This window comes from Trachinotus anak, unplaced genomic scaffold, assembly GCF_046630095.1.
Source record: "Trachinotus anak isolate AG129_WGS33_773 ecotype Australia unplaced genomic scaffold, CSIRO_AGI_Tana_v1 ptg000038l, whole genome shotgun sequence".
Lineage (NCBI taxonomy): Eukaryota > Metazoa > Chordata > Actinopteri > Carangiformes > Carangidae > Trachinotus > Trachinotus anak.
The window spans coordinates 319,077-339,121 of NW_027273889.1; the positions used below are offsets into that span (position 1 = coordinate 319,077).

At 45.4% G+C, this 20,045-nt stretch overlaps 3 protein-coding genes across 4 annotated transcripts; 2 read left to right on the forward strand and 1 right to left on the reverse strand.

Moving 5' to 3' along the window:
* The first annotated feature begins 1,331 nt into the window (after nucleotides 1–1,331).
* On the forward strand, nucleotides 1,332–8,943 carry LOC139614767 (WD repeat-containing protein 5-like). The gene is made up of 13 exons (XM_071472327.1): nucleotides 1,332–1,987; nucleotides 2,446–2,554; nucleotides 2,760–2,833; nucleotides 2,960–3,049; nucleotides 3,351–3,440; nucleotides 3,531–3,614; nucleotides 3,918–3,973; nucleotides 4,448–4,494; nucleotides 4,622–4,697; nucleotides 5,426–5,459; nucleotides 5,849–5,923; nucleotides 6,086–6,173; nucleotides 6,403–8,943. The coding sequence occupies exons 1-13, from the start codon at nucleotides 1,913–1,915 to the stop codon at nucleotides 6,501–6,503; spliced, it is 999 nt and encodes a 332-aa protein (XP_071328428.1). The 5' UTR covers nucleotides 1,332–1,912; the 3' UTR covers nucleotides 6,504–8,943.
* Nucleotides 8,944–10,764: 1,821 nt separating this feature from the next.
* On the reverse strand, nucleotides 10,765–17,480 carry LOC139614768 (inactive phospholipid phosphatase 7-like). Its single transcript, XM_071472328.1, has 4 exons — nucleotides 16,449–17,480; nucleotides 15,527–15,849; nucleotides 13,466–13,647; nucleotides 10,765–12,469 (listed from the first exon to the last, which is right to left on the reverse strand). Exons 1-4 carry the CDS (start codon nucleotides 16,628–16,630, stop codon nucleotides 12,263–12,265), a joined length of 894 nt encoding a protein of 297 aa, XP_071328429.1. The 5' UTR covers nucleotides 16,631–17,480; the 3' UTR covers nucleotides 10,765–12,262.
* Nucleotides 17,481–17,778: 298 nt separating this feature from the next.
* LOC139614770 (putative uncharacterized protein BRD3OS) lies at nucleotides 17,779–19,502 on the forward strand. 2 transcript variants are annotated; one of them, XM_071472330.1, is made up of 2 exons: nucleotides 17,779–18,366; nucleotides 18,779–19,502. In XM_071472330.1, the coding sequence occupies exon 2, from the start codon at nucleotides 18,889–18,891 to the stop codon at nucleotides 19,207–19,209; it is 321 nt and encodes a 106-aa protein (XP_071328431.1). In that variant the 5' UTR covers nucleotides 17,779–18,366; nucleotides 18,779–18,888; the 3' UTR covers nucleotides 19,210–19,502. The 2 variants fall into 2 exon arrangements, with proteins under 2 accessions (XP_071328431.1, XP_071328432.1); XM_071472331.1 differs by having other exon boundaries at nucleotides 17,779–18,303.
* Nucleotides 19,503–20,045: the final 543 nt, after the last annotated feature.

Here is a 20,045-nt window from a genome sequence, read left to right on the forward strand (position 1 = left end):
AACAGCTAAGAGATCCTGAGCGGTACATAAAGTAGGTCTAAGCCGGAAGTGCCCACAGCCAGGGTGACAGCCACACAGAGGCTGTAAGAGACTGAAGTGGCTCTATGTTGACTGTATCTATACAGAAACAGCAGCACACAGAGATCCAGGTGCTGTGTTGTGAGTCCTTTCCCTAACTGTGAACCACCCTGACTCAGTCTGACCCAGATTCAGGAACTTAATGCCTGTTTGCAGAGCTCAGGAGCTCAGAGGGCTGATGGGAATTTTATGCAAAGAACCTTTAACTCAGACAACTGGATTGGCGGGCTGAAGGGAGGAGAACAAAAGATGAAGCCCCAGCCCTTCCCCCTGCGTTCCTCCTAGAGCCAGGAGGAGCATACGTTGTTTGTGTTGTATGAGCTGTGTGATTGTGAAGTTGGTTAATCAGAGTCTGGGCAGAAACAACCATACAAGCACAGTAAGTCAAAGCTTACCCAACAACAAGACTGAAACCACCGCCTTCTTCCTGCTTCTTTCCTTTGTTCAGAAAATCCAACTGCAGTTCCAGAAACTCTCCACCAGGTGTCAGTGTGTGACCGTCTGTGGACCCGGGGGGGGGGCCTGGGGAGACAAACAGAATAACTGATATTAGTGACAAAATTGGATGTATTACAGCCTACACTTTTACCTGTCAGTGATGTGAACTGGTGTATTGTTTAGCATCAACTAGCATCATACTATTCTGTTTATGCAAAGAGCCTGGTAACCGTGCTCTGTTGATAAAATGTGATCATTTAAAATCGTTTTGTCTTGCGACAAAGCATTTCTTATTTTTGAACATTATGATACCTTTTCCATTGGGGGTTTACAGTAGAGATACAACTGATGCCCAGTGAGCCTTTATTTCATAAAGTCACATCGTTCATGGGACCCCACAATCTTTATTAATTAATTTTAACCAAAGAAGTGGACGTACAGCGTCACACTGCCAATGTAAACATGATTTCAAATATCAAATTAAATGGAATAAATAACTTGTTCAGTAGTCACGACAGAGGGAAGCAGCTCGACTGAAGAGCACATGGTGACTGACCTCCACCACTCAATTAGCTCAATCAGTCCCCTCCAATCACTGAGCAGTATTTGTTTCATTAGTTTCAAATCAAGAGAGCTGGCAGACAAGCCGGTTGTTCCCGTCCAATGGGAGCGCCCGGTTCGTTCCCGTCCAATGGGAACGCCCGGTTCGTTCCCGTGTTCCCTCAGCGGCTCTGCAGTCAATGAGAAGTTTACTGTTGACAGACAGGCTGAGACCGGAAGTTCGGGTTTTTATTCATCAGATATGTGAAAACATTTACCAACTTATATTCTGACTGACATTGGTCAAACTTAGTTAGCACCAGTGTTTATACTGAGTTAACCTTAGTTAACCTTAATGCTTTAATGACACTGAAAACGTTGAGTGATCGGTTTTACAACATAACGTTATATCCGAGGCTTTATAAAGCTGCTGCTGGACCAGTCACAGGGGAACGACCGGTGGCCTTTGCTATAACCGCGATTTCATTTTTAGTTTAGTTTAGTTTAGTTTTATGACCTTCTTCCCTCGCCGTCTGACTTTCCGTCACGCTTGCGCAGTAGCAACTAAGTTGCTCGCCACATCCTGGCTCAGTGGCTAGCTGAAACTAACAAGCTAACCTCCGTCTGCTTCGGTCCAACATTGTGTCTGTATCTGTTCAAACCCAATCCAGACCTAAATATAGAAAAGGTTCAGGTTGTTTATACGGTGCCGGTTCTGACCCGGGATCTGCACTGGCTACAGGGGCTACAGTTAGCTCGCTGTTAGCATCAGGAGCTAGGTAAGCTTTAGCTCCGTTGAAGCAGTATCAAAACAAACTGTAGCTAACAGTGGCTAGCAACCCGTTAGAAGGAAAACATGGCGACAGAGGAGAAGAAACCAGAGACAGAAAACATCAAACAGCCTTCAGCCTCCTCGGGGTCCGGCGGCAAGGTGAGTCAGCGGACCGGCGAAGGTCTGTTTACCGGGACCGCTGCTCCCTTTAGTTTGTTTTGTCGTTGTAGTGATAATAATCTGTGGGAGCAATTTCACAACCTTGTCTGTTTTCATGGGTAGAAGAAAAGTTTCACAAATCTGGAACCGAGCAGTCTTGAGCCTGTCTGGGTTACTTTAGTCCAGATTTGACAGATAGATAAAGTAGAGCTGGGCTGAAAAACAGCAGTGAAATCTGCTTTTTCTGTGTTTTCACGAATAAAGGTTTTTGAGCTCTGACCAGTGTTATTGCAGGTCTTATACAATAGGTCTTACTGATGATATGGACCTGGTCTGATGTGGTCTGAGCAGCAAATTCCTTTAACCTCCATCAGAAAGGAGTCCTTCAGTAACAACAGAAACCTCTCCAGTAAAAAACAGGTGTGTCAGTGTAAACTGGTTTGTGTGTGTGTTTCCAGTCTAACCCGGCAAAACCAAACTACACAGTGAAGTTCACATTGGCTGGACACACAAAGGCTGTTTCCTCCGTCAAGTTCAGCCCCAACGGAGAGTGGCTCGCTAGCTCCTGTAAGACCCACACACAAAATAACACACACACACACCACAAAATAGCACAGGACAGAAGAGGCGTCTGTCTGGTTACCATGAGATGATGTTAGTGTTTCTCACTGAAGAGTGAACACATCCCCCTCATCACACTGAACGTCCATGAATTAAACTGTCCCCGCTGATCCTGTGATGATGCAGTAACCATGGTAACGTCTCCGTGCAGCTGCTGACAAGCTGATAAAGATCTGGGGAGCATACGACGGAAAGTTTGAGAAATCCATCGTCGGACACAAACTGGTGAGACACTCTTGATCCAGGTCTGAACACAGTCTGGATTTAGGCTGCTTCTAGTTCTGATCCTGGAGCTGTGTGTGTGTGTGTGTGTGTGTGTGTGTGTGTGTGTGTGTGTGTGTGTGTGTGTAGGGGATCTCTGATGTCTCCTGGTCTTCAGACTCCAACCTGCTGGTCTCTGCCTCCGACGATAAAACGCTCAAGATCTGGGACAACAACTCTGTAAGACACACACAGACAGTATGATGTGAACAGTGTGTGTGTACATGTAGACACACTCATATAAACATGTTTTAAAAAATGAAACCAAAACTAAAACATGACTCAGACGTATCAGAGATGCTGACGCGTGTTAAATGTTTAAACTGAAGTGTGTCGAAGACAAGTGAACTCTTTCTCTCTCTCCCTCTCTCTCCCTCTCTCTCTCTCTCTCTCTCTCTCTCTCTCCCTCTCCCTCTCCCTCTCTCCCCACCCCCACCCACCCACCCACCCTGTCCACCACCCCCACCCCCTCTGTCTCCAGGGGAAGTGTCTGAAGACTCTGAAGGGTCACAGTAACTATGTGTTCTGCTGTAACTTCAACCCTCAGTCTAACCTGGTGGTGTCTGGCTCGGTACGCAGCTTCATCACTTCATCATCTCCCTCACTCAGAGTCTCTCTGATCCTGATCACATGTTAAACCGCTTCCTGTCTGTGTCTGTAGTTTGATGAGAGCGTTCGGATATGGGACGTGAAAACAGGAAAATGTCTGAAGACTCTGCCAGCTCACTCTGACCCCGTCTCTGCTGTAAGTCTCTGACCTTTGACCCCGCTGCTGTTGTGTGTGATGGATTGAGTCAGTGTGGTCACAGTGTCAGAGCTTCTGTGAATAGTCTTGTTTTCATTGATGTCCTTCACACTCTGGTGTTAAGGTTGTTGTATGTGGTATTTAAATATCTTTGAAAGTCTTTGAAAGTTTGGAACAGACCCTGGTGAAGCAGCAGAAACTGTGTGGATGTGAAGGTGTGACAGCAGTTAAATGAGGGCAGTGAACTCACAACAGGACCAGTCCCTGACCTCCGACCTCTGACCCTGTCCTTGTGTTCTCCAGGTTCACTTCAACAGAGACGGCTCGCTCATTGTCTCAAGCAGCTACGATGGACTGTGGTACATCTACACACACACACACACACACACACACACACACACTTGCTCCATTCAGAAAAACTTAATTGTTCCTGTGGACAAACGTTACTGTACCACGTTGTGACCTCCTTCCCGTCGTCTGACAGCGCTCGGGTTGATGAGCAAGACTCGTGACCTAGCTGGTAACAAGCTTTCGGTCCAGACCTCTCTGCTGAGGAACGATGAGGTGTTTAAGTAGCGTTCGTAACAACTTTATTTCCTCACTGGCAGCGAACACAATCCCCAGCCCTTCAGCACTGACTCGGTTTATCTTGACACTTTACTGAGCTCCTGTAGTTTCTCTGCCGTCTCACTCACACACATGGGTGATTACATCACACTCACAGGTTACCCACAATGCCCGTGTCCTGACGGGGAAAGCTGGTAACGACATGAAATATGAAAAAACCCTGACTGTCCCACACTGCAAGTGATGACTGTGTTTTCTGTCTGCAGTCGTATCTGGGACACGGCGTCAGGACAGTGTCTGAAGACTCTGATTGGTAAGTTGAACCTTAGAACCCGTGGATGTTACAGAACAACTTGAATGGCTCTGTACTCACAGCAGATGTGTAAAGCAACAGAACGCTGACCTGCAGATGTGACAGTCATGTGATTCTCTCTCCTCAGATGATGACAATCCTCCCGTGTCTTTTGTCAAGTTTTCGCCCAATGGGAAATACATCCTGGCTGCGACTCTGGACAAGTCAGTGTGGCGGCTGAGAGCAGCAGGTTCCTCTGTGGACCTGATGTGAAGCTTCCTGTTTGATACCAGTCATGAGTTCATGTGCTGCTGTGACTGACTCTTCTGCAGCTACATGTGAACTGACTAAACTCACTGACTCTGAACGTTACCATCAACCTGTTTCCTCACTAAAACTAACCTGATTTAATTAGGGTCATTTAACTTCACTAACACTTAGGGTGACTGACTAACTCTCAGCTAGCCTCATGGGAACCACACTAACACACCGCTAGTGTCATTTTAACCAAACTAACTTAGTTAACATCACGCTCATGTCATTTCAGCCTCAGTGAAACTTAAAACTGAGTTTAACATCACTAACTCTTAACTAGCATCAATTTACTTTACCAACTGTTAGCTAGCTTCATGCTACCTTACTGAAACTTAGTAATGCTAAACTTGCTCCGGCTAACATTTAGCCAGTGTAATGTTAACCCTACAAATACTTATAAACGAAGCTAGCTACGTTTAATAAGACTTAGCTAGCCCTATGCTAACCCAGCTAACAGTCCTCCTCTTTGTTGACCGTTGTGAACCTTCTTCGGGGTTTGTTGATAAATGTGAAGCTCTCAGTCGAAGTGCGTTCACTGACACCTGAAAACAGTTGTTAAGTTTTCTTTAGAGGAAAGTGGAGCTGTAACAGCTACCTGTCCTGCAGGTGTGTTAACCCTGTGTTCTCTGGTTCACAGCACGTTGAAGCTTTGGGACTACAGCAAGGGAAAGGTACTGTCTGTCTGTGACCTGTCTGTCTTCATCAATATCACCTGTCTGTCTGTGACCTGTCTGTCTTCCTCAGTATGACCTGTCTGTGACCTGTCTGTCTTCCTCAGTATGACCTGTCTGTGACCTGTCTGTCTATCTTCCTCAGTATGACCTGTCTGTCTGTTACCTGTCTCTGTCTGTCTGTGACCTGTCTCTCTTCATCAATATCACCTGTCTGTCTGTTACCTATCTGTCTTCCTCATTATGACCTGTCTGTCTGTCTTCCTCAGTATGACCTGTCTGTCTGTTACCTGTCTCTGTCTGTCTGTGACCTGTCTGTCTTCATCAATATGACCTGTCTGTCTGTTACCTGTCTGTCTTCCTCAGTATGACCTGTCTCTCCTCCTCAGTGTTTGAAGACGTACTCCGGTCATAAGAATGAGAAGTACTGTATCTTTGCCAACTTCTCTGTCACAGGAGGGAAGGTGAGAGCAAACCTGTCCACTGATCAATACCACTGACTGATCAATAACCACTGACATGTTCAACATGTTGATCTCCTCTCTACAGTCAGAAAACATCACAATGAAACTGGTAGAGTGGGGGGGGGGCCTTTAACCTTTGACGTGTGTGTGTGTGTGTGTCAGTGGATCGTGTCGGGCTCGGAGGACAGTATGGTTTACATCTGGAACCTTCAGACCAAAGAGATCGTTCAGAAACTACAAGGACACACAGGTATGACCTTTAACCTCGCAGGACATGTCCTAGTCTCTCAGTCTGTTTCCTAGCATCCTTCGTCAGATGAGACACACCTGGGCATCAGCTGATGCACGTGGAGGTGTCAGAGGAGGTCTTTGGTGTCAGGTCTCGGTTCTGGTCTGAGGGCTCGTGTATCAGGCGTTGGTCACAGGAAGTAGTAGAAGAAGAAGTTGTCTTTGTGTAACATCCATGTGTCTCTCCATAGACGTGGTGATCTCCACCGCCTGTCACCCGACAGAAAACATCATCGCCTCCGCCGCACTGGAGAATGACAAAACCATCAAACTGTGGAGGAGCGACTGTTAGACTGAAGGGGGACCCTCAGATCCAGATCCAGATCCAGATCCTGAACTGAGCTGGTTTGACTTGGTGTGTGACAGTCACACACACAAACACACAGTCCACGCCTGATGGTCAGAGACACACTCGTCTGATGTGAACACACACAGCCAGAACATGAGCAGGCCAGGTCCCGGTGTGTCCCAGGCTCAGACCAGAGACCAGACCACCTCTTGGGAGGGGAGGGGAGGGGGGGGGGGGGGGTGGGATAATGAAGATGAGAAAAACAGATGATGAAGATTAAAGAAGCAGTTCACTGTTTTTTAACTCAGACCTGATTAAACCAGTTTGATGTGGTTCATGTAGACCTGGAGGTTCACACAGACACACAACCACAGGAAGTCCTGTAGAAGGTAGAAGGCGGAGCCTATATTTAGTCGTGGTTGTTTACTGTTGCTGCTGTTTCCCGTTAATCCAGAAGCAGCACTTCCTTCCTTTCACATTAAAACCCCCTTCAGCAGATCAGGGGACAGACTCTTTTCCCTTCTCTGAAAGACTTTTATTGTTTCAAAAAATGTTTTATAGTTGATATAACCATCCATTCACAACCAAGAGAAACTAACGAGGTAATAAGTCAAAGGTCAGGAGGGTGTAAAAAAATGTGAATCATTATAAAAAGATGAATCCAGTAGAAAATGACTCATGGCTGATCAAAACATCATCATATTAATTTTCATATTATTGAAGTCACTGTGTAAAGATGGAGATGTGGTGTTGGAGTTACTCTGACAAATGACTCTACGACATAATACGTTACAACACGATACAACACGGTACAACATGATACGGTACGACGCGACACTACACAACATGATATGACACAACACGACACAACATGATACGACACCACGACATGATACGACATGACATGATACAACATGACAAGACACGTTACAACACGATACGATACAATATGACACGATACGACACGACACGACACACCACGACACGTTACAACACGACACGTTACAACACGATACGATACAACACGACATGATACAACAAGACATGTTACGACACGATACAATACAACACAACACGACACGACGACACAACACGACGAGACGACACGATATAACATGACACGACGATACAACACGACGACACGATACGACAACACAGTACAACACGACACGATACAATACAACACGACACGATGACACGATGCAACACGATACGACACAACACGACACAACGATACAACACAGCACAATACAACGACACGAGACAACACTGCACGACACGATGACACGACACGATACAACAAGACACGACGACACAACATGATACGACACAATAAAACACTACACGGTACGATACAACATGACAATACAACACAACACTTTACAGCACAACACGTTACAACACGACGACACGATACGACACAACATGATACGACATGATAAAACACTACATGACACAACACAACGAGACGACACGATACGACAACGCGATACAACACAATACGACACGACGAGATGACACGATACAACACAATACGACACGATGAAACGACACGACACAATACAACGACATGATACAACACGACGACATGACACAATACAACACAACAGGACAAGATACGACACAACACAACACGATGACATGACACGATATGACACGATACAACACAACGGGACAAGACACGACACGATAAAACACGACACGACGACACGATACAACACAACGACACAATATGATACAACACGACACCACGACACGACTGATCCGGTGAATCAGTGAACGTCATGTTTTCATTCTAAAACATCTCGATGCTGTTACATCAAACCTCCTGGTGAGAAACACTGTGTCATTAAATGTCTGTCGCAGGTGAACACCTGGTGACAGGACACACCTGAGATCAGGACAGTGACAGAGAGAAACCATCAGACATTAGAAAACAGAACTCAGAGCAGGAAGGAACTGATTTAACCCCGATGACCTCATTGTGACATCATCAGACCTTTGACTCCCAGACTGAGGCCGAACCAGGACCAGGAAACTGAACCACATGACCTTCATTAACGATCTTCAATTAAAACTGAATAAAAACCAAATAACTGACAGAAAAATATATTTCATAAGTTTTGAGTCATCAGGTCATGTGACTCCAGATCAGTGTTGCTAGGAAACCGTTTGATCGACAGCTGGGACACACCTACTCTCCTCTGACTCATCAGTTGCAGCAGTAACTGTGTGTTTGTGTGTGTTGCAATCACCGACTCTGACCTGTAGGTACATTTAACAGTAAGAAACAGCAGCTCTTCATCATCGTCATCATTACTTCTCTCAGTCTGTTTCCTGTTCCCACAAACATCAGTCAGCTGATCTATCAATCGATCAAACGTGATCAATATTGTCTGGAAGGATTTTTCAGTTATTTGTAAATAAAGATTTTTGACAATGAGCTGCATTTTTTATTTGTGTGTGTGTGTGTGTGTGAGAATGAGTGACATCAGAAACCAGTGATCAGAGGAGACTCAGGACGGCTGCAACACTTTTCTGTCAGTTAATCAGAGACCAAATGTTTCTATATTAAACTGTTAAAATCATCTGTCATCAATCATCGTGTTAGCCTCTCTGCATTGGCTCCCTGTAAAATCCAGGATAGAATTTAAAATCCTCCTCCTCACCTACAAAGCCATTAACGGTCAGGCACCATCGTACCTTGGAGAGCTTATAGTTCCCTATTTTCCCAATAGGACACTTAGCTCTCTAAATGCAGGTCTACTTGTGGTTCCCAGAGTTTGTAAGAGTAGAATGGGGGGGGGCAGAGCCTTCAGCTATCAGGCTCCTCTCCTGTGGAACCAGCTCCCAGTGTGGGTTTAGGAGGCAGACCCCCTCTCTACCTTTAAGATCAGGCTTCAAACTGTCCTGTTTAGTAAAGCTTATAGTTAGGGCTGGCTCGGGTATGTCCTGACCCATCCCTTAGTTATGCTGCTATAGAGCTAGACTGCTGGGGGATTCCCATGATGCACTGGGCTCTGGCTCTCTCTCTCTCTCTCTCTGTCCTCATTCTGCAGGTCTCTCTGCCTCTGGAGCAGCAGGATCCAGATCCACCACTACTCATCATTACTATTAACCACTGTTACCTGTCATTATTATTGATAACACCATTACACAGCTACATTACCTACACAGCTGTTCCTGGTCTCTCTCCCTCTCTTTTCTACTCTCTCCTACCCCACCCCCCTTTTCTCCTCGAGGCAGACCCCCCCACCCTGAGCCCGGTTCTGTTGGAGGTTTCTTCCTGTTAAAGGGAGTTTTTCTCCCCCCTGTCGCCAAGCGCTGCTCTTTGTGGGAACTGTTGGGTTTTTCTCTGTAACAAAGTAAGGTCTTGACCTGATCCTGTAAAGTGCCTTCAGATAATGTATATTATGATTTGGCGCTATGCAAATAAAATTGAATTGAATTGAATTGAATTCTTTAAATAGTGATTATACAACAGATTATTCACAATATTTTTTTGAATTCAGATGTTACAACACAGATCAAAGACGGTTGCTCCAACACTGAAAATCGATTTTTATTTTTCGGTTTTTGTCTCAATACCATACTGTTCTGAAAATGTGCATCATTTTGCCAAAATATTTTAGTATTATTAAGATATACAGTGTAGTACATATGTGGAAATGTAATATATGTACATATATTACATTAGGGTGTGGTTTACCTGACAGGTGTGCCTTTATACATGATGTGGTGCAGCGTCTGTTCCTCAGTAGACACTCACCTGTCACCTGTTTCTGAACAGGTTTTACTAATGACACAAAAACTCTTAGTATTCTTCAGTAGAGACATGCTAGCAGTTTCCCCCTGTTTCCAGTGTTTATGCTAAGCTAACAGCATCCTAACTCCAGCTGTGTATTGAGAGAATCAGTCTGTTTCCCTCCATCATTAAAGGATCATTCAGCACAAAGGTTAACGAACAGTTTGATATTTAACAAACTGACACTTTAACCCTGATCCTGAACAATCAGTGATTAACATCAGGACGACACGACAAGTCTTATTCCTCCAATGTAAAAATGTTACTGTGAGTATTTCACAAACTTATATCTTAATATATCCAGAGGACATAAATATGTGATGATAATATTTCCTCTTATATGTGACGTGACAACATCACATTGACATAAGTCACATGTTACATTTCTGTCAGGTAACAGGTGGAGTAAAAGGTAACAGAGGTAAATACTCGTAGTAGAGTAAATTTACTTCGTTACAATTGAGAGCAAACGCGTAAAAACTGTTTTTATTCACTTCAATAAAACAGATGCATAGTTTCAACTCAGCAGAGTCCAGTTCAGAAGTTCAGTCAGAAAACAGCTGATTTCACCAAGAGTGACGAGTTTCATCTGCCAAACATCATCATCATCACATCATCATCAGCACCTCAGCTTATCTCTGAAACGTTTGTTTCCTACAGTCGAAACCTAGATTGTCATTTTCACCAGATGTCAGATATGTGCAGTACAATACCTGAGTAACAACAGTTAATAATCAATAATCAATATAATCATGTGAAACCTGTTGTTTCGCTGAACAAACTGTTTCTAAACTCAAGCAGCTGAAAAATAAAATGATTTAAACCAAACAGTTTCATTTAGTATCTTCACCCAACGTCCACTATGCTTTTCCAGAGCTCTCAGCCGCCATGAAAGACACACCCGTGATCATGTGATCAACAAGTCCTTCCTGTGAGGACCGTTCACATCAGCACCAGATTCTGATCTGGTTTCAGTCTGTTGATGAAAATCAAAATTTAGTGTTGAGATTTTTGTTAAGTAGAAAAAACAAAAAACTTTCAGTTTGGTCTCTGTTTATTATTATTTATTGTTATTGTGTTTGTAGTTGTGTTTATTGTTTATTGTTATTTTGGTTTGTAGTTGTGTGTTGTTGTCGTCACATCAGTTTTTATCTTCATTTGTCAAAACGGTTTCATCAGTTTTGTTTCATTTTACTGTGAAAAAACGAAAACAACACTGTTTCACTGATGACGACTGAAATGTGGTTAAAAGCTCGGGAAACAGTAAGTGGACCTTGAATGAAGACTGTTTTATTAAAAGTTGTCTCAGACGTATCTTGTTTCTGTTGTCATGACAACCAGAACAGAATAAAAGCTGTTAGAAACCAGAACCAGACTCACAAATAGACGGAGCTGCCCAGTCAGAACCCTGCAGATGAGTCGGTCCTGAGACCGCACACACACACTCACTCTCTAAGCTTAAATCCACGTCAGAGTTTGAACCCAGTCTGCCAAGCACCGAATCAACCAAACCACAACCTGAACCAGTTGACCCAGGTTCCAGACTCTCTGAACAGGTTCTTGCAAAAACCTGAATGTGTCTCTCAGATAACACAGCACAGCAGGACCAGTCCAGTCCAGACTAGTCCACACAGGGCTGGAACAAGAAAATGGACAAGGAGTCTTATACCAATCCAAACCAGCACAGACCAGTTCATACTGGTCCAAACCAATTTAAAATGTGTAGTGTCCAGTGTAATGTGCCGTGAGAGGTGAGTCCAGACTGGACTAAAACTGTCTGTACCAGTACACAGTCTAAACCAGTTCAAACCAGCAGAGTCCAGCAGAGCATGCTAATGAACATGAGAATCTGGCAGGTATTAGAATCCAAAAGGACCAGTCAAAAACCAGTCCAAACTGGACAGTCTGTAGTAGTCTGACTCCAGTCTGAACCAGTGTAAACCAGCACAAACTGGTTCTAAACCAGCAGAGTCCAGCGCAGCGTGCCGATGGAGATGAGGGTCTGGCAGGTAGCAGAGTCCAGCCAAACAGACTCCACCAGACTGAAGTGCAGGAAGCCAAGAGCAAAGCCACATCCTACGTCCGACAGGTGATGTTTACCCAGCAGCACCCGAGACACGCCCACCAGGAAGGCCCACAGGTAGAGCAGGATCCTCAGGGGCACCTGGAGGACAACAGGAATTCATTGACATGATGGAGGTCTGGTCTTCAAATGTGGTCTCACTTATCCAGACTAACTTGATCCAGATCAGTTTTTTGGACTCCTCTGTGGTCATAGCTGTGGTCTGTTGCACCGACAGTGATGTCACAGTGTACTCCAGTACACTGTGACATGACTGTGACATCACTGCAGAAGGTGAGAGGTTAAACCACTAGAGGTGAGTAAAGACAGGATCTACAGCTGCACATTAAAGGAGTTATTCTGAATAACAGTGACTCTTATTTTGTAATAAAGCTTTGCCTCCAATTGGTTGGCAGATGATCACATGTACTTAAGTTGGCTAACCTGTCACCATGGTTACAGTATGAAGAATTGCGCCTCACATGTCCTGTGGTTTAAAAGACTTTCAAAAATAAAACTACAGATTGATTAAAAGAGACGTGTCCTCATAAAGCAGGTGGATTTCTGCTGCAGTACCACGAGTTACCACAGACTGAGGGGCAGCGCTGTATCTCACCTGTTTGAACTAGAAGAAGTAAAATCTGTCATGAAACAAATGAAACAAAGAAACCAGATCAATAATTCATTAAAATAGTCTCAGATTAACTGATTGTTTCTATAGCAACAATTCATAAACTACTAATTTCTACAAATCAAAATGTAAAATGAGATTTAATCACTGATGTGACTGCAATGTACAGTCTGTTGTATTATGTATGAACACAATGAGTTGGTGAAGCAGTTGATCTGTGATTAATCAAACTGACTCATATTTAACTGAAATGAATTGATTGATTTGATCCAACTTTATTTATAACGATTTGAATCAGTTGGTTGAAGTGATGTCACTGACTCATCAGTGTGTTGTGAAACAGAAAACTGCTCAGTGAGCAGCCACAGTGCTGTCTGAGGCTGCTGCCTTGCTTAGAGGCTGAGGGCAGCAGCATTTCAAACACCCACACCCTGAACAACATAAATGATGATGACAGATCCACTGACCGCCAGCACCAGGTGGTTCAGCAGGAACTTGGACACCATGACGGCTCGGCTGGCGTGGGCTGCTGGGAAAGAATACGTATCCATGGCGATGTAGTCCAAAAACCCCGGAGGGAAATCCCAGGGTCCTCTGCGCTTGACCAACTTCTGCATCCCGGCCACCGTCATCAGATCCAGGATCAGAGCTGCACACAGACACTGAGGAATCAGATCTCTAATGTGTCCTCAAAGCATCTTGGGTAATTTCACACCTGAAGTTTGAGCTGTCCACTGGTAATCTGACCACCTGAGACCAGGTCTTGAGACCAGGTCTGAGCAGGACCTGAGTCTGGCTCTGAGGGTCCGGACTCATCAGATGTGTCTCATTCCTTTAAAGGTGCTATATGTAGGTTTTGCTATTACTACATAGCTAAAGTTAGCATTAGCAGCTGTTTACCTACTGGTCTACAAGAAACAAACTTCAGTTTTTATTCACCAACATCTGTCTCCAGAGATGGAAACAAACACCAATGTTATCTCTTGTCTCTATCGCATCTTCTTTTCTACTGAAGTAAGCATGCTAACAGCTAGCCCCAGCTCCAATACCAACAATCTAGCCTCCAGTCTGTCCTGGAGACGTAGCTGCTCAGAGGACATACTAAAACACAATGATTGCGGCCCGGTAGTCGAGTGGTTAGGGCGCATACCATTTGGGCGCAAAGACGCTCTTAGCAGGCAGTCACCGGTTCGACTCCCGATCGGTCCGACTCTTTCCTGCATGTCATTCCCCTCTCTACCCCCTTTCCTGTCAGTCTCCACTGAACTATAATAAAGGCATAAAAGCCCAAAAAATAATAACTTTAAAACACAATGATTGCTAAGGCTGCTGACAAGACTAAACAGCTGTTAATGCTAATGTTAGCTATGTAGCAATAGCAAAACTTACAGAGAGCTCCTTTAACTTTAACATGCAGGTGAGTGTGTTTTGTCAGCATCACTGACACACACCTTTATGTTTATATTTTTCCTCATTTCAATATTTGGGTGATTTTTTACAGTGAGAATTTTGGCCAATGACACGACATTAAATATTTTGTTGTGCCCGGATCATTTCCAGGTAGTTGGGAGTCGAACCCTGGACCTCCTGCTCCTCCTCACCACTCATCTATCTGAGGTCTGTCCTGAACCAGGATCTGAGGTCATCCAGGTAACTTCAGGTTTAACTCTGGTTTTCAGTTCAACCACGGTGCTTCACTTGTTATTGGGGTAAATCACCATGGTAACTGATGCTGAACTCCTAACCTGTCAACAGCCAAACTACTGACCATTCAGATACCTGGAAAACCTGAGTCATCATGTCTACAGGATCCTGTCAGGGACAAAAGAGTGGAGAACAAAGTCTAATAATAAAGATCAGCAGATGTTTGTATGGATCAGTGGATGTTCTGCTGTTGGAGTCTCTCCATGTGTCCACTCTGGTTTTAAAACAGCTTCTAACAAACAGAGGAGAGTTTATCACTAAATAACTCCATCAGAACTATTAGAGCTTCATCTGAACTGAACAGATTCTTTCATCCACAGGATCCTGACAGTGATGAAGCTGTGACTCTCCTCTTCATCACTGCAGCTCAGAATAACAGGAGGAGACTCTGTGAGCAGAACCCAGATCCTCTCTTCTGATTGGCTGACTGACCTGTTGTTACTAGAGCTCCAGAGAGAACCTGAGAGAGGAGATGTAAAACTACACTGCGATGGTTTTTGGTTCTTAAACCACAGATATATCTTCTGATTGATCTCAACCTCTGATGATGTTGTTCATAATGAAAAACTCTGCCTCTTTCACGTGAATGAGCTTGTACCTGGACAGGTAAACCAGAGTTACCTAAACCAGGTGATAATCAGCTTCGTAGTCCAGGTTATCGGGTCCAGGTCAGCCCCTGATAGTGGATTTCTGGGGCCAATACTGAAACATCTGATAAGATGAATCAGCTGATTGTTTAAAAGTAAACAAACTTGTCAGATTCTTTAGGTTTGTTTGATCCAGACTTTAACAGCTGGACACATGATGACGAGCTGCTCTCTCACCCAGCAGCAGGTTGACGAGGACTTCCTGTCCTGCCAGCGTGTTGCTCCTCCACAGACAGATCAGAGTCCCGCATAGCCAGGGTAGGGCGTGTCCGCTGAGGGCCAGCAGGGTCACCATGGAGCGCAGTGGTGCCCCCGGGCCGTGGGGCCTGGCGCACACGCCCAGACGCTTTGACAGGCTGATGTCGATGGCCAGCAGAGAGTTGATAGCGATGCCTCGAAACGACGGGTTCAACTGCATACAGTCCTGCTCGGGCCAACGGGACGCATCCTTCACTCCCCCATCAGCTGACGGACCCCCCTCTGAGGAGTCCCTGGACCCCCTGAGGGCAGAGAGACAGGGCAGCCTGAGACCAGTACAAGAAGTGGTCCAGCTCAGTCGCGGTTCACCTCAGGTGAGGCCGGTAGTGTTCTTTACCTGAGGTGATAAACACCCCACGACCACAGCAACAACAACCACAACACGTTCCCTTGTTCTAATCTGCCCATGCTCTCATGTTCTAATGCTCTCATGTTCTCATGTTCTACTTTTCTGGTGTTCTCATACTCTCATGTTCTACTGTTCTAATGTTCTCATACTCTCATGTTCTAATGTTCTCATACTCTCGTGTTCTAATATTCTCATGCTCTCATGTTCTACTTTCCTGGTGCTCTCATACTCTTATGTTCTAATGTTCTCATACTCGAATGTTCTTGTGTTCTCATGCCTGTCTGATTCTTTTAAGAACATGGGTCTGTGCGAGCTGGTTTTCACAGACCTGAAGTGGCACCAGTTTCTGCAGCTGGACTGTAAAACAAGACAAACTGAGCGCTCTGGGTCAGGATCAGGTCCAAGACCAGGACCAGGTCTGAGCAGATACTGGGTCTGTTTGGACTCTAAATGTCAGCTGTGATGTCAGTGGGTGGAGCCTCTGATTCTTACCTCAGTCCTGCGTCTTCCTGCTGACTCTGCTGTCTGAATGCGGCTCTCCTCGGACCACTGCCCCCCCGGCCCTCCCCTGCCCCCTGCTCCCTGCGGGGGGGCTGGTTCAGGGACATGAATTCGGGCCGGTTTAGGACGTTGTTCCGGTCTCTGGCCCGGCACCGGGCCTGGTTGCTGGGCATAACGGAGGTCTGGTGGTGGTGGTGTGTAGCGCTGCAGGACTGTGACAGATCAGGTCTGAGACTCTGAGGGACTCTGCTATATATAGATCAGCTGGCCTTCTTCTTCTGCTGTCAGCTGTTCGGGGAGGGTGGGGGTGGGGGGCAGAGAGGCAGAGAGAGAGAGAGGCTGGAAAAACACTGAAAACACACACACACACACACACGTTTACAGGATTGAGTCCCACAGAGAAACTCTCCTCATGGAGGTGGACACTTCATGGTCAGATGTCTCTCTTGGACACAGTGATGCTGGACATCAGGACAGATCAAGCTGCAGGAGGACTGGTTTCCAGGTGGACTGAAGAGAGGACAGAAGGTCTGATGTGGATCAGAACTTGTGGCCAATCACAGAGCAGGGCTGAGAAGCACTGGTGTGTTTCTATATTTGCAGCTCATAGTGAAGAGAAAGAGGGAGAGAGAGAGGGATCCATACTGTGATGCTGCCTGTTGTGTGTTTCAGGTGTGTGTTGTTTTGAGCGACACAGTTCCCTTGCAGGAGACAGACAGTGTCAGGGTCCAGGTCCCAGAATTGACCCTGATGTGGATCCAGTGTGTTGGAGGGGACCTGTTGAGCTGAGCTGAGTAAACTCAGTACAGAGAAATGTAAAAAAAACTCTAATAATCAAAAACCACCTGAAAACAAACAAGACCAGCAGGAACCCTGTCCTGCTGCATTATGGGAAATGTGTGATGCAGCTCTTCATGTTCACTGACTCAGCTGCTGCTCCACAGACACCACCTCCATATAAAATATCATCCGCTCACACTGGACCAGACTGGACCCGGTCCAGGCTAAATACAGACCCCCTCCCTGCAGACAGACAGACAGACACACACACACACACACACAGTATGTTCTTATTTTAGGGCTGTAGGCAGGATTTTAGACAAGCTAAAACCATGAGGTCATATCCAGATTCCCCCTGCACCACCCCACCCTCCTCAAAAATCTGAAATCAAAACTATTTTTCACATCATATTTGTTTATTTAACTATTGTTATTTTAATCCAACCAGCTGGTTGGTCAGGAATAAAGATTTGTCATTAGTATTCAGGAACTACAGCTCCCATGAGTCTTTGACATGACGCGTCACGACAGGTGAGTGACCAGCGACAGACAGTGGTGAAACAGACATAGTCCAGTATCTTAGTCCAGTCTAACCACAGACCCATGCTGAGAGGAACCGTGTCCCTGCGTCACTAGTTCCTACCCGGAGAGGACAGGAGATACACCGTTGCTATTGGATGCAGCTTCAGATGCTAACGATGCTAGTGGCGCCTAACCTGCCAGAAATAAAAGATGAACCGTCGTGAAGACACGTTGAGTTCTGACGTTTTAACGGTTCGAAAGTGACGTCATCGCCGCGATAAACTTTATCTGAGTAGCTAACAGGGCTAACAGGAGCTAACAGGGCTAACAGGGCTAACAGTGGGATTACCCGCCTTCAAAGTTAAACCCAGCAATGTGAACAGTTAGCTACTAGCGGCTTACAGCTTTTAGCTCCTCTGTCCGTGTGAACGGAAAGTCTCCGGTAATCTAACGGCGCGACCAAACAAACCCCAGCGTTGAATCTACGGGAGCCGGCAGGGACCCGAACCGGCTCGTCCAGAAGTTAAACTCGGACTAAAGCGACGTGAGTCCGGACTTCATTTTTACAGATAACTCGGAGTTAAAATGGATACAGCCCCCCCACCAGGTCAGTTTTCACTATGATTAATGATGACGTCAGATGATCGATAAGCCGGCTAGTGACGTTAAAGTGGTGAATATGAAGTGAGGCTGGAGTTTTCATATTAATTTAACGAGTGGAAATGAAGCAGCTGACCTTCAGAGATCCTCTGAGTCAATCTACAGCTGCAGATTAAAGAGGATTGGCTGAGCGTCCTGCTCTCACACCTGTTCAGGTGTCTCATGAGGCTGATAATTAATAAACTGCTTAAATTTTCTGTGATGGTGAATCTGTGGGACAACGAGGTGCAGGTCTGAGGAGGATCTAAGCCAAGAACAACTGATCTGTATCCGACTGTGTTTCTGCTTCTCACAGACCAGATACCTGAGTCTTTATGATGGATCCAGGTTAAACGCTCTGACCCGTTTTGTTCCTTCAGATTCTGCTGAAGAATCAGCCCATCAGCTGGACTCATCAGGTGTTTGAACATGACTGAGATAGACTTGGACCTGAGCTGGTCCGGACCAGTCTGGTTAATGGAACACCAACATGTCGGACTGTGATCCACCTGCTGTAGAGGAGCAGACGACTGCAGAGGAATCTGGTCCTGACCTTTCTGGTCCTCGTGGTCGTCCACCCCTGGCACAGAAGGCTCTGTCAGAGTCTTACGCTCGGCTGCGGTACCAGGACACCTCCCTGCTGATCTGGCAGCAGCAGCAGCAGGAGCTGCAGACGGCGCCCCCCTCCACGTACCTGAACCGCAGCCAATCGGCCTGGTACAGCAGCTATGGAAACCAGGCCGTGCTGGTCCGGGACAAGAGGGGCCTGGAGGATACTGAGGGGCGGTCCAGGATCTGTAGCATCATGTAGGCAGGAAACAGAGACCTGGACCAAAACAGACTAGTGTGAATTAAACACCGAGTGTGATTCAGGCAGAACTCCATGTATTTTTTAGTGGATTTAAAATGTGTAGAGATTACAGTCAGACAGTTTCACCGGTTCAGAGTCTCCTGAAAAAACGTGTATGATGTGGTTCTTCGTTCCAGCTCAGAGGTGCTGTTCGAAACAGATGTTCTGAACTGTGACCACTGGAGATTTGTCATGTAAGCTTATAATTCTTTTCAGAAGTGAAATAAATAACTCTACCTGATGAGCAGTTTTCATTCTGAAGTCAGATGTCATTTCTCACAGGCCTGAAACTTCAGTTGTGACAGGAGAACTTGTTTTATCTCACGACCCTCTGGAGTGTTGGGAACCATTCCTTTTAAACCACTAAAATCTATTATTCATCTAAACCTTTACTCTCTTCACTACAGTATACATGTGCATGTTCAGCTGACTGAGTCACACTTCAAATGAACTTTAGTTCATCATCTTACTCCATTAAACTGGCAGCAAATTTCATTGTTCTGAAACCTCCCAGGAAACTTCAGGAATCGACAGCCCTGTAAAAGAAGGTTTGAGCCTCTGGACTCAAACTCAGAGCTTCAGCATCAAATGAAACATTAGTTAACGACGTGGAAGAAGTCCGTAGTACCTTCAGCTTTTCTCCGCTCCTATATAAACCATCCTAATCTGCTGCTGGTGATGAATATTAAATTTACTGTTTTCATAAAGGAGTCCGGTGTGTTTCGCTTCCTGATGTTTCTAGCTGCTCCAGTTTGGTGTTTGCTTTGCACACAGAGCATCCTGTACACCCACAGGAC

Bases quoted from the DNA above. Each gene is read 5' to 3' on its own strand.
- LOC139614767 (XM_071472327.1), top strand. From the start codon at position 1,913: ATGGCGACAGAGGAGAAGAAACCAGAGACAGAAAACATCAAACAGCCT. The intron at 4,495-4,621 runs GTAAGTTGAACC...CTCTCTCCTCAG, and splicing joins GTGTCTGAAGACTCTGATTG to ATGATGACAATCCTCCCGTG. The intron at 5,460-5,848 runs GTACTGTCTGTC...TCTCCTCCTCAG, and splicing joins GGGACTACAGCAAGGGAAAG to TGTTTGAAGACGTACTCCGG.
- LOC139614770 (XM_071472330.1), top strand. From the start codon at position 18,889: ATGTCGGACTGTGATCCACCTGCTGTAGAGGAGCAGACGACTGCAGAG.
- LOC139614768 (XM_071472328.1), bottom strand. From the start codon at position 16,630: ATGCCCAGCAACCAGGCCCGGTGCCGGGCCAGAGACCGGAACAACGTC. The intron at 15,850-16,448 runs GTAAGAATCAGA...CTCTGCCCTCAG, and splicing joins CAGGAAGACGCAGGACTGAG to GGGGTCCAGGGACTCCTCAG. The intron at 13,648-15,526 runs GTGAGAGAGCAG...GTCTGTGTGCAG, and splicing joins CCTCGTCAACCTGCTGCTGG to CTCTGATCCTGGATCTGATG.